This window comes from Phaseolus vulgaris, chromosome 6, assembly GCF_000499845.2.
Source record: "Phaseolus vulgaris cultivar G19833 chromosome 6, P. vulgaris v2.0, whole genome shotgun sequence".
Lineage (NCBI taxonomy): Eukaryota > Viridiplantae > Streptophyta > Magnoliopsida > Fabales > Fabaceae > Phaseolus > Phaseolus vulgaris.
Genome location: NC_023754.2, coordinates 27286290 through 27300037, shown reverse-complemented (window position 1 = coordinate 27300037; position 13748 = coordinate 27286290). Strand labels below are relative to the sequence as shown.

General features: G+C 26.8%; 2 protein-coding genes across 2 annotated transcripts; both read right to left on the bottom strand.

The window, feature by feature from the left end:
• Window positions 1–2519: 2519 nt before the first annotated feature.
• LOC137832432 (GDSL esterase/lipase At1g29670-like) lies at window positions 2520–4635 on the bottom strand. Its single transcript, XM_068640593.1, has 5 exons — window positions 4220–4635; window positions 3839–3963; window positions 3484–3729; window positions 3168–3414; window positions 2520–3062 (listed from the first exon to the last, which is right to left on the bottom strand). Exons 1-5 carry the CDS (start codon window positions 4464–4466, stop codon window positions 2785–2787), a joined length of 1143 nt encoding a protein of 380 aa, XP_068496694.1. The 5' UTR covers window positions 4467–4635; the 3' UTR covers window positions 2520–2784.
• A 5505-nt stretch (window positions 4636–10140) lies between these two features.
• On the bottom strand, window positions 10141–13263 carry LOC137832431 (GDSL esterase/lipase At1g29670-like). Its single transcript, XM_068640592.1, has 5 exons — window positions 12969–13263; window positions 12719–12843; window positions 12356–12601; window positions 10507–10735; window positions 10141–10428 (listed from the first exon to the last, which is right to left on the bottom strand). The coding sequence occupies exons 1-5, from the start codon at window positions 13204–13206 to the stop codon at window positions 10223–10225; spliced, it is 1044 nt and encodes a 347-aa protein (XP_068496693.1). The 5' UTR covers window positions 13207–13263; the 3' UTR covers window positions 10141–10222.
• Window positions 13264–13748: the final 485 nt, after the last annotated feature.

Genomic DNA, 13748 nt, shown 5'->3' with positions numbered 1-13748 from the left:
GAGTGTGTTTTTAATATCAGTATTCAAACTGAATCATTCATCTCAAGAGGGTTATAAATGATAAAAAATATTATTTTAATATAAATCTAGTATATATATAAATAGATTAAACTTTAAAAAATTACTTAAATAATTTCTATGCATATAACTTCTATTAAAATAATATTTTTATTCATAATTAATTTTTATAAATAATTGCCATTAAAGATGATACTGTGATTTGGCATCCACAAATGAAACGTACAGGGCAGATTAAAGCGTGGTCTTTCTGGTTTTAATGTTATGTAAAAAATACCTCATTAAAGAAATAAAAATACAAAACAAAAACTGTAAAATAGTATAATAAATTTGTTTTCATTGTTATCATTCCCCTTTTATTCCATCAAATAATTCAAATTAGTCTCATTCTTTCATTTCGTTTAAAGAACACAATTTAACCCTTAGTCTATATGCTAAGCTCTTGATCCATAATGGTTCCAACTTTCTTTTTATTCCACTTTGAGGGACTTACAATCTTGTGACTCATTCAACCAATTATGAGAATAGGGTGAGACAAATTATTACTATTTAAAAATAATTTTAACTACTCACAAAAATGTTTTCAACTTAGGAAGATATTTTTTAACTCACTTTTTTTGTTTAATTTAATTTTAACTAATTCAAGTTAATACTTAAAAAAGGAGCCTTTTGGATTCATGAAGTTTTTTACTTGATATTTTAATTCTCAAATTCTTATTGTTGTTGAAGTTTACATTAGTTATGAATCACTCTTATCAGTAAAAAAAAGAGAAAAAAAATACATAAAATGTACGAGTCTTATGTGTATATCTTTTTTCTCTTATACTGGGCACTTTAAAGTATTTTCAACCAAAGATTTTTATTTCATTCATCACAATTGTTGGAATTGTTTCAAGTAACTCTTTGGAGGAAAGTAACATTTTTATGAAGTTGCTTAAAAAATTAGTTAGTTTTTGAAGCAATAATTGCTTATTGTGAGAGAATTTTTATTAGAAAAATTTACATATAAGACAATACAAGTCATATTTTACATTTTCCAGAAAAAAACAAAAGATTTTGTACAACCTACTGTAGGCTAGATCCAATAATGGTATAGAGTCCCACCAATAATTCCGTCACAGTGTTTTATAATATATTATATACCAAATTCGTCGGTGATTAAAAAGCTTTTCGTATTCAACAGCTTTTTTTTATAATATATTATATACCAAATAACAACACTCTCTCTTTATCAAACCATGATTTTCTACTACTCTGCAATATTCCAGCGTTGATAGTTTTACATCTTTTAAAAAATTACAACAATTTACAACATGTTTTTTAGAAAAATTATAATCAGTCTGTAAAATAATTACAAAATTATCTTTCATTCTAACATCTATTTTATTGTTTTGAAAATATATTTTTTAAATATTATTAAAAAACAACTTTCGTTATTTTCATTTTAAAAATATTTTTATCTGAATATTTTTACAATCACTACGGATAATATAAACTCTTATGTATCGTGTTATCCTATGAAAAACTAAAGATCTCATAATTCTATACAAATATTTATGCATTTGCAGGAATTTTTCGATATGAGTATTTGTACTTTTGAGATTAAATAAACTTTTCATTGTTAGTCGTGGAGTTTTGATAATAAAAACTAGTGATAAACTCAAATAATAAAGATCGATTAATAATTTATTTTAAAATAATTGTTTAAGTTAGTAAAAAATTAATAAGATATAAGTTCATAAATGATCAATAATTTATTTAAGATTTTTCGACGTAAAAGTTTAATAAAAATATAAGTTGATATATGAGTAAGTAAGTAAAGTTGAGTAATTACTTCTTGAAAGAAATTTAGACTTATTAAAATATTCAATAAAATTATTATCGAATATCTAAATAAAAATTCTGAATTATTCGGTAATGCAATTTGTTTGAACCCAACCATAACAAGTAGATATTATATTTTTAATATTTTTCTCTATGAATGGTAAAATTTATTTTTTATTTATGGCACAATTTTCTCTTGATTCATGTTTGTCAATCCGAGATTAGTGACGAATCACCTCTTACCAACAAAAAGAGGCGTCTTTATTTAATTTATTCTCACTTATTTGGAAAGTTTTCTCTTTAATCACTATTTGAATGGATAGCAAAACTTGTACTCACTTTTATGTTTTCTTTTTCCATATCATGGTTATAGTGCTGAATCGTATTTAGCGTGAAATTTAATCTAAGGTTTTTGAACCTTATTTTTTGTATGAATATTATATAATGACTATTATTATTACATCTTAATCTCCATTCCAAGTTCTTTCATTTATTCCGTTATAAGTTATATATTATATTATTACTATTACTTGTACAACGATAACTCGTTATTATTTATTATTTTTTAAAAGGATTGGTTAAATTCTAAATTATTCATAAATTTTAGCATTTTTAACTAAATTTTTTTGTCATTTATTTTATTAAAAACTGAATAAAAATAGATACTCAATTAAAAATATCAAAAATAATTAAAACTTAATTATTATTATTTTTTTTGCAAATTATACATTACATACTTGATTTAGAATTGCATTCCAAACAATAACTGTGCCTGCATTCCATGACAGCATATACATGCTGTAGATTTCGAAGTAAAATCTTAGAGAAACTGGAACAGATTTGGAAGGACATCCAATTTATTCAGTAGTACGAAATTATTTAATACATATTAAACTCACAATTTATTCAGCTCCACATGAACGACTGCATGGTAACCAAAAGTTATTCAGTGGCAGTAGGTTGTGAAGTGGAGTCATTATTGAGCTTCAATTCCATTTTAATTCCATAGTCAACAAGGTGCTTGATATCCATTGGATAAGTGAAGGCTGAAGTAGAGGTAGAATTATAATTTGTTACTGCATTGAGTAGGTTCCATTGCTCACTGGTGTGAAATGCATCCCAAAACACATAATCATTCCTATTACTGCACGGCATTTCCCCAGGAATACACAGCCCTGATAACGATGTTTGGCAGCAAGGAGTCTCCGGAACCAGAAAATCTGAGACACATGGAATATGTATAAGGTTATCTCATATGCACTGAATCAACAACCTTAGTTAAAGACAATAAATTTTTTTGAATATAAGAAAACCAAACTAAGTACAATTTTTAGCACGAAGGTGAATGGCCAATGCTTGAGTGTCCATAAAGATGAACTTTGAAATTGCAGCGAATCCGTTATTGAATTGATCCACCAGAACTTTAAGCTTGTTATTAAAATTGAATGCAGCAAAATTCTGCTCTTCAACACAAGATTCATTTGTCCCATATGAACTCACGATACCAGGAGTGCATCCTATAAGACCCAAGCCTGCCACCGCAAATTTTCTCGCTCCAACTTCTTGTATAGCCTGACCATAATAGGATCTAGATTTATTCATGTTCTAATCATTTGTGAAACACACAACTTCAAGTGATACCTGTAAATACAGAGATAAGTCTGTAATCAGAGCTTGTGTATACTCCTCAAGGCTATACATGCTGCTTGATGGGTAGAACTGGGGAAGGAAGTAATTGGCCATGTAATCATTGCTACCTATGTTCACATAATACAAGCACTTTTCAAGGTATTGTCGAGCCAACTCAGGACTTCCAAGTCTGGTAGCAATTTCAGAAACTATGACTCTATGATTTGCTATCTGTAATCCCAAGCTGATAGCAGCACCCTGCATTGCAATAATTTAGTAGCATACATGAAAACTGTAACACAAGAACTCACCAAAAGCAATTGAAGATCGTGAGAAACAAGAAAGAACTAGGTTCTATGATTTATACCGAATGCGAGCCGGTTTCAATGCGTATTCCAGATCCACCTGATGCATAGTTCACACCTTTGAGTATGTCTGATCCACCAGTGTTTGCAAAGGGTGGTATGAAATTCTCAAATCCCAGAAACTGAGCTGCATATGTAGACTCTAATAGTGTGAGCTTCATCAAAGTGTATAGGGTAAGAGAAAAGACTGTTGGCTCTATAAATAAACATGGTTTTAATTCTTTCTGCACTATTAAGAAATCGCTGAGTGAAAAGAAGGTAGTGTATACCAACTAAATAGCGAGATTTGAATTTAAAGCCTTTAAGTGCAAAACTGAATGCCAAATAGTTTAAGGAAAAAATGAGAAAGATTAGAGGTCTTGATAAGTATAGAGAAATGTTACTGATTATGTCAATTTCTGTTCGGCCATCGGTAAATCTTCCAGTTGGTCCAAATGGAAAGTCCACACCATAAGGTCTGTAATTAGATTTTGTAGTGGTTGGAAGTTCATTGTTGTTTCCACTATCAGACATGGAGTCCCCGAAGATGAAAAGACAAGGCACTTGGGACACCCCAAGGACACATTGCATGCAGTTTACAGCCATGAAAACAAAAAACATAACCAACCATGTGTTGGTTTCACAAGCCATATCTCAGCAGAGGAATTGTTGAGACAATATAGGCAATCAAGGAAACAAGGAACAATATTAAAAGTGTTGTAGTTGGGTGGTGTTTGTATGAACCCTTGTTGCTCAATATATAGTCAAATAAACGGGAACATGATACTTTCAAGGAAAATGATTTTTTCACACCTATTTTTCCTTTGCTCCACATTACAACTTCTTTTAATCTTTGAATTATTATGTGATAGGAGTATTTTTATGAAGTAATAAGGCATAAGATAGATATTATGATACCACTTGATGAGAAAACGCACGCGGAAACAACACACAATCACAAATCAACTGCAGAAAAATAAACGACATAAGATTTAACGTGGTTCAGTCGCCAACTGCAACCTACACCCACACGAGCAACTATTAGGTTTCATTCTGTCTTGTTACACCCGAATTACAAGTACAATGATCTCTTTAAATAGAGATTTATAAAAATGACACAATGATTAAGCTAAGCTCACTCACTAAACATGGTGTCTAGTCAGCCTAACCCAATTGGTTCTGGCTTCATACTCAACAATCTTTCACTTGAAGTCACGGAACAATGTTCACCTGCGCTTTAAACCACTCACTAAACATGTATCTAGTCACCTTAACCTGGTCTTGACTTCATATCCAACAATTTAGAGCATTGGTGTAAAATAATCAATACTCTAATTTCAAATCTATCAAACTTTAGATAGAAAAAAAATACTTTTATTATTTTGAATTGTTAAATGAATGGTTTTTTTCACCACTCCAGTTTATATAAGAAAATAGGAAAATAATAGTTTTACAACTCTAACAATAACAACTTGTGATCTAATGTGATGAATTTAAAAATAAATATATAATAAAAATATATTTATAATTAAATAAGATGAAAATTATTAAAATAATAATATTAAAAATTAAAATGTGATTGTATAAAATATTAGAGTTGTTAGTCTATCGTTACTTTTATTTACCTTTATTATTATACTATAACTAATTTTAATAATATTTATTTAATATTTTATTAAGATAGTTTTTTTAAAATAGATGTAAAAGAAAATATGAGTTATAATATCTAATAAACACATGATACAGGAAGAATGATTGGTTAGGCACAATTCAGATATTTTGACACTTAAAAAAATTACTTTCACTTCTTATATTTAATGTATTATTATTTTAATTATATTTTTTATATTTCAATATGAATTATTAATATACATTATTACATTTTTTGAATAAAGTGAAAATATTTTATGCCATACGAGTGTTACATTATATTTTTTCGGTTAGGCATGTTTAACGTGCATATAAAAACAAAAGTCTGTAGCAACGTGTAATTAAAGTAACAGTGTTATTAAGTTGCAGGCTCTGGACGCCATTATTGCAACACTTTGCAGAAAAATACAATACTTTGCACGCCATTATTGCAACAGTGTTATTTAGTGACTCGTTTGACATAAAACATGTGGCTAAGATAGCTCCAGTACGATCTGATACAACACTGAGTCACTGACAAACATGGTTGCATTGTAAAAGAGATACACATACAAATATATGTTCTGAAAATCATCCATCGACAAGATTTTCATTATACAATGGAACCATGGAACTTGTCCATGGAGTCTGATACTGGTCACCATGACAAAAGAAAAGAGAAGATGAAATTCCAAAAGAAGTTCCTTCATCTCAATACATGGACTTGACAACTTCTTGCATCTATAATTATTATGATTTAACATACCATAAAGAAAAGTGCCCCTAAGAATTCAAGATTTAAGCATCCAAGCACAAAATTCAAAAGTTGACGTGCCCCTCAATTAATTTCATGTCGGAACTATCTTATTCAATGGTACTCACACCTCCTAAAAATTGATGGTGATGAACTTGTTAGAAAAACAATAAATAATAGTACAAGTTTTTTTTATTTGTATTTATATATCTAAATGCACATTATATGTAACAGGATATATTGGTAAATTCATTAGTAAGATAATATACTTAATATAGTTTCACTAGCGGAAGATTAATTTATATATAATAAGAATTAAATTAGATCTTTTATAATGCTCATTATTTAATTTTAATAAATATTAAAACATAAAATTATATAATAAATAATAAAGAAACTCATAAAATGTAAAAAGAAAAAAATAATGATATTTTTTTATGTTTTTTTCTTTTCATGTTTTCATTATTCTTTTCAATAGTAAAGCATAAATTCATTATTTCTATTAATTTTTAACGTGTTCTTCTCTATTTTTTTAAGAAAAAGATAAGCAAAAAACATATTCATTGTTTGGATTTATTTCTCACACGTTTTATTTCCTTTTTAAAGAAAAAAATGTAACTCTCTACCCCACTCCACTCAATATCAAAATATTAGTATTTATGAAACAAGATATTTAGTGTCTCATTCAAAAAGATTTTCTTTTTCATATACAAAAAATATTTGAAATATAAAAATTTGAATATACATTTTTTTTATAGTTATATAATTATATTAAATTATATACTTATTTTTCTTTTATTAGTAGCTATAATATTATGCATAAATTTTGGGTATATTATTTTGACTCTTCCTTAATAGAGATTTACACAATAAATATATCATAATTATATAATAGTGGTCAAAATATGTATTCATCCGTACCTCTTGAGTATGTGTCATACAATAATTTAAGATTACCTCAAAGAGAATCTCATCTTCCACGTAGGTTAGATATTCCAGTAAATTAAAATATAAATGAAAATGATAAAAACACGAGTAAATTCTCTATCTACACCATTTACACTTTTATTTCTCTCATCTAACATCTTTTTGTTTTTATTTTTCTATCTAACACTCTTTTGTTTTTATTTTCCTATTTAACACCTTTTTATTTTTTATTTCCCTATCTAGCACCATTTTAAAAATAAATTAAAAAATAATTATTTTTTTTATAATTTTAATTTTAAATGCATTAAAAAATAATTATTTTTAATGTTTAAAATTGTTATAAATATAATTAATGAATAAAGAAATGAGTTTTTACAAAATAAAAATAAAAAAAAATAATAAATATAAAATGTTTAGATAGGGAAATAAAAAATAAAAGGATGCTAGATTGGGAAATAAAAACAAAAAGATGCTAGTTAGGGAAATAAAAATATAAATGGTGCTAGATAGGGAATTTACCCTAAAAACACATTACATTAGATTTTTTTTTAAAATAACTTAGATTGTCCAATTACGCATTTTATTTTTGAGAAATAAATAAAAAAATAGAGTGATTTTTTTAATCAACAAAAAACAAAATATAAATCATTTAAGAAAATACTTAATCCTTATAAAAAAAAAATCTTCTTATCCCAAATAAATCACAACCACAAGAATTCATTTGGTTACACCAACTTCATAAATAAATCACTAAACATAAATTGTCAGCAAATAGAGAAATTTATTTTTTTATCAATAATAAATAAATAAATAACTTATAAAATCTCTTTACAAATATAGACACCAGATTACAATTCAATAACTAAAAAATATATATAATTTTTTTCACTTCACATATGCTCCTCCTTATAAACTCTTTGTCCTACATTAATATATAACATCCTTACTTCACATAATAGAACATATTGTTAAAGATCCTTATCCAAAATACACAATTTTTTTCTACCTAAATTAGGAGTTAGATACGAGAATGTTAGATATTCTCAATTTGTGATTTATTTAAAGAAAGGTAGGTGGATGTGAATATAACGGACACACAAAATTACTAGACGATAAAACATATTTTTTCAACTCTTATTACCTATTTTGTTTACCTAATCTTATTATTATCCATTTATTTTGTTCAAACAAACACATAGCTGTATCTAGGTTGTCTATGCAAAAGAAGTGTTGTCCTTGGGGGATCATGTTGTCTTCTCACTTCTCTGTTCACACACCTTACCATTCTCAGACTTGTCACTTTCATTTTCTTAAAACTCTTTTTCCCAATTCAGGAAATTCCATAATTTATTTTGAAATCAGCAATTTAAAATATATTAATACATTTAATGCACATTTTAGAATATGATTTCTGAATTTGAAAATGTATTTTAGAATGTATTAATATATTCTAAATTTCACGTTCTAAAAAAAATTATTCTAAAATACATAATTCATAATATATATTTCTGAAAGATAAATTAAAAATTCACTTTTTATTGTAGCATCAATATATATAGGGGTGAAGAATGCAATGGCATCAGCATTGCTTTTGCTGTTTATTTTATGTTTCCAGATTCCTCCACTTCGCACAATTCAAAACAATAGAACCAAGAGTGAAGACAAAAAATAATAATAAAATAAGAGAATTTGTGCGAGTAATATGCACGGATTTTTTATTAATTATTTTTAAAATATATTAAAAATAGAGTCGTGCATGGCAACATAATTTTTTAATCTTGAAATTGTATTTTAAGTACGACTTGTCTATTTTAATAACATTTTTAAAAATTACCTATTTTGATACATTTTAAATAAACATTATACCATTTTCGTAAATAAATTTATATTTTATCTTGATTTATTTTCTCACTTGAACCAACAACAAGAGTAATCTAATGTTATAACATAACATTAATACTTGTCCCTTCTAACAATATTTTTAAAATTTATCTATTTTGGTAAATTTAAATAAAACTATACCATTTTCGTTAACAGATCCATTTTTTTTCCTTCTTCATCCCTTTTCTCATTTGAACCCATCATAAGAGTAATTTAATGTTATGACATAACCTTAACACTTCTCCATTTTACTAATCTTTTTAAAATTTACCCATTCTAATAAATTTTCAATAAAACAGATCATCTTTATAAACAAACTCATTTCTTTTCTATCTTCATCGTAAAAAAATATTAAATAAAAACTCATTTAAAAACAAAAAATAATTAATTATTATATTAATTAAACTAAACACTATTTTATAAACTAAAAAAATATTAATAGTTAAAAGAGTTTTTAAATTTACAAACTAGTTTTTAATTGGTATCTAATTAGTTACTAAGTTTTTATATATTAATTTTATAATATAGAATAATTTTTAAAACTTTGTAGCTAATCATATATCAATTTAAAAACTAATTTATAAATTTTATTATTAATATAAATTATTTTATATATCATTTTTTTAGTTTCTAAGATAATATCAAATTTAATTAATATAGTGATTAATTATTTTGTATCTTCAAAATTAGTTTTTACTTGATAATTTTCTTGTACTATTTTTTTTATCATTTGAACCAACCAGAGAAGTAACTTAATTTTAGAACTACAAGAAAATTATTAAATAAAAAATAATTTTTAAATAATTGGTAGTTAAAACTTTCATAGTTAATTAGATACTACTTTAAAAATTATTTATCAATAATAAATATTAATTTAGAAGTCAATATTTTTTTAATCTCTAAAATAATATATAATTTAAGTAATAAAATAACTAATTATTTATAGATTCTAATTAATAAGTTTACAGTAGTGTGTGGTAGATATTACTTTTTATAAAGAAGAAATAAATAAAAAATACGCCATGCTATGTATATTCTTAGGAGATAATTTTTTTTTGAAAATAGTGTCTTTATAAATTAAAATGAATTCGTACATATACTTATATAGAAAGTTTTTAACTAGGGACAAATTGATTTAACTTAAGTAATTAGTTTTATTTAACTGGGCGCTTATTGAAGTGAATACAAAGAGTTATGATGCATGCATGGTAAGAAATTATTGAAGTGGAGGATTGGTTGAGTGTTGAACAAGAGGCTTGATTTGGTCATATGAACCTATTGCAATGAGTCGGTGCACGGCCTCTGTGATATGGAATTCATCGTAAAACACATACTCGTTTCTATTCGGGCATGGTGTTTCATTACGAACACACTGTCCATCTTCTCTGGTACGGCAGCAAGGAGTATCGGCAACAGTGAAGCCTGAAACACATGCTTGCATGCTTAATTATAATACAGAAATATTGTGTACCAGAATGTGATGAAATGAAGTGTTTATACCAAATTTCTCAAGGTCAAGGGCGCTGGAGCTGTTTATGAAGATGAAACTGGAATCAGTGAACTTGTTATTCAATGTGTTGACTTCAGAATTGAGCTTGTTGCTGAACAGGAAGGCAGCTTCATTGAACTCGTCAACACAACTTCCATTCCTAGATGTGAATCTTGGAATGCACCCTAAAGCACCCAACCCAACTAACACCACTTTTCTTGCCCCACTCTCATGCAGTTCCTGTTATCCAATATAATATTTTTTTTATTCCAGAATGTTTCATTTCATTTATGTTTGTTATGTTTTTATCTTGTGATGTTTTATGAATCATGAATTTAGAGAGATAATCAAAATTATGATGTTAAAAGAAATTAAAATGATAAGCAAAAGTTACGAAGAAATCATTTCGTAAGAATGATGTTTTATGCACAGTTCATTTAGAAATGAGAAATTGAGTAGAAGTAATACAAATATAGTAAAACTAAACTTAAATAAACCAATTTATTCCAATTAGCATTGTTGTGAAAAAGTAGCTTAAAGTTTCTGGGCTGGGCCTAAGCTTGTATTCGGTTACGTCATTTACAAGGGGAAATTAGTTCTTTTTTTTAATTAATGAATAACTTTAACATTCGATGCTTTTTTAGCAGAGGGAACAATAATAATCTTATAAACATCCTTTATCATAAATTGAATCTAAAACAAATTTTAAAAAGCCTTTTCTGAACAACTGCAAATATTATTAAAATACTTTATAAACATTAATACATTAAAAAAAATAATGTAGTTTAACACTCCCTCCAGTCTTTTTAAATGTCTTATTTTTAAAAAAATATTTTTATTTTATCTTATTATCATTTTTAAAGCTTAAGATAATATTTTTCATTTATATTTTTATCATTCACCTAATATTTCATTAGCTATATATATATATATATATATATATATATATATATATATATATATATCATATTTCTTGATTTAAAAAAAATAGATATACTTAAAATAGGGCATTAAAAATGAATTAATTTTATAAAAAACAAAATAATTAATTTTCAACTGAATGTGTGATATTTCACCACTGTTATTTTCGTTAAAAATGTATTTTAATATATCATAATACTTTTTTATGAAATTTAAACTTTATTTCAATGCCAATTTTTTTGTTTGAGCAGAGAACGTAAATAGTGTTATAGATTTTTTTTTAAAACAAATGTTAGAGGCATGTATATAATACTGAAAAACATTACATCGATGTAACTATGAAATTATACAATATTATCTTAATGATAACGTATATTGACTTTTAAATAATATATATATATATATATATATATATATATATTCATAAATATGCAATCTAATAATAAGACCTACCCATATTTTTCAATATATTATACTTTAAAATAACTGTGAAATGAAAAATCAATTAATTCCATATAAACTAATATGTGCTTAATTTATTTTATGAAAATGTTTTATTTTAATTATTAAATTAATAAAAAAATTGCAATTGAAATATAACTTTAATGGTTTTACACGTAATAATGAATCATTATCTATACATACATATTATTAATTTATTTCTTATTAGTAGACTTTCTTTTGAATAGATATTAAACATTATAGTATAGATATTGACAGTTACATGGTATAACATAATGCAGCATGATGTTAGTATAAATTCAATATATAACCAAAATTCAACTAAATGAAAGTGAGCCCTAAACTGTCGAACTGAGGAGGGCTATTAAATGGCCTTTAAACTATAAGAACCCAAAGTACCTCCAAACTATGCCTGCTATAACAAATTATAATAGTGGATGCAGAAGTTTGAAAAGTGAATAGAAAATTGTAAAATACCTTGATATTTTCAGATAACCTCCTTATAAGACGGTTGGTATATTGCTCAAGGGTAAAGATGCGGCTTGATGTGTAAAGATCGGGAAGGAAGAAATTGTTTATGTAATCATTGCTGCCTATATTAACGTAATACAAGCACTTGTTAAGGTACTCTTTAGCTTTCCTAGAACCTCCAAGTTTCCTCACGATTCTCGAATATATCACTCGGTGATTTCTCAGCTGTTTTTCCAAATGGATATTGTCACCCTGCGTTGTGTAACATTCAAAGACAATACCAAAAGTTTAAACCAGATGAAACAAACAAAGAAGGATGTAAGAATAAAGAGTATATATATATATATATATATATATATATATACATACTAGACGTTTTCCAGACTCAAGGAGAATCCCAGCTGCTCCGGATGCATAATTCACACCCTTAAGTATGTCTGAGCCACTAGTGTTTGCATAGGGTGGCACAGGTTCTTTGAATCCAAGAAGTTCGGCTGCAATATGTATGGTTAAAAGTTAATTAATGTGCATGTAGTCAGAAAATAGAGATAAACAAAATATAAGTTTTTATTTTTGGTGATGGAGAGAATTATGGAAGTAATAGCATAGAGAATGTTACCAAGGAAGTCAACTGTGACTCGTCCATTGGAAAATCTTCCAGTAGGGCCATTTGGGAAGTCGATGCCATATGGATTGTAATTGCTTTTTGCTTGTGTTTGAAGGTTGTTGTTATTTCCATTGTCAGATAAAGAGTCCCCAAAGATGAAAAAGCAAGGCACTTGCTGTTCTCCATTCGCAAAATATTGCATGCAAGTTGCAACCAGTAGAACCAACAATGCCTTAGTCTTAATTGCCATCTTAGCTTAGGTACAAAACCAAATGAGGACAAAAGAGTTTGGGTTACTAGGTGTGTGGCTATTGCGAGATGAAACGTACGTACATATAGGGTTGGGAACAAAGTTGCGTGTCCAAACTTGTAATTTACTATTATAATGAAGTCAAAATGAAGCAACGTTGAAGGACAACAAGTTTGGCATGTTTCTCTTCTTTTCAAATTTTTTTAGATCTGAAGAATAAATGAATTAAAATATCTTGTTTTCAATATTTAAAAACCAAAGAAAGTTTGGATTTATTAATCACTGATGAAAAGCATAAGGTGTGAATATGCCCGGAACTTCCTGCAGCTTTATTATTATTTTTTTCTGATCGAAAACAAATAAATGAATAAAGTGGTGTACTTGGCGTGCACCAACCAATCTAAAAGAAGGAAAAATCCAAATGAAAGCAAAGCATAACCTACAGCTTTACTGTTTATTCAATTTAACACTTGACATTCACCATGATTTCATAACGAATCTTCTTTTTTAATTTCTTCTTCGCCGATAACAAAAAAAAACGA

Excerpts from the sequence above, each read along its gene's own strand:
- LOC137832432 (XM_068640593.1), bottom strand. The coding sequence starts at position 4,466 with ATGGCTTGTGAAACCAACACATGGTTGGTTATGTTTTTTGTTTTCATG. Across the intron at positions 3,964-4,219 it reads AACAGAAATTGACATAATCA|CTCAGTTTCTGGGATTTGAG; the intron begins GTAACATTTCTC and ends CTACATATGCAG. Across the intron at positions 3,730-3,838 it reads TTGAAACCGGCTCGCATTCG|GGTGCTGCTATCAGCTTGGG; the intron begins GTATAAATCATA and ends ATTGCAATGCAG.
- LOC137832431 (XM_068640592.1), bottom strand. The coding sequence starts at position 13,206 with ATGGCAATTAAGACTAAGGCATTGTTGGTTCTACTGGTTGCAACTTGC. Across the intron at positions 12,602-12,718 it reads TTGAGTCTGGAAAACGTCTA|GGTGACAATATCCATTTGGA; the intron begins GTATGTATATAT and ends TACACAACGCAG. Across the intron at positions 10,429-10,506 it reads CCTTGACCTTGAGAAATTTG|GCTTCACTGTTGCCGATACT; the intron begins GTATAAACACTT and ends CATGTGTTTCAG.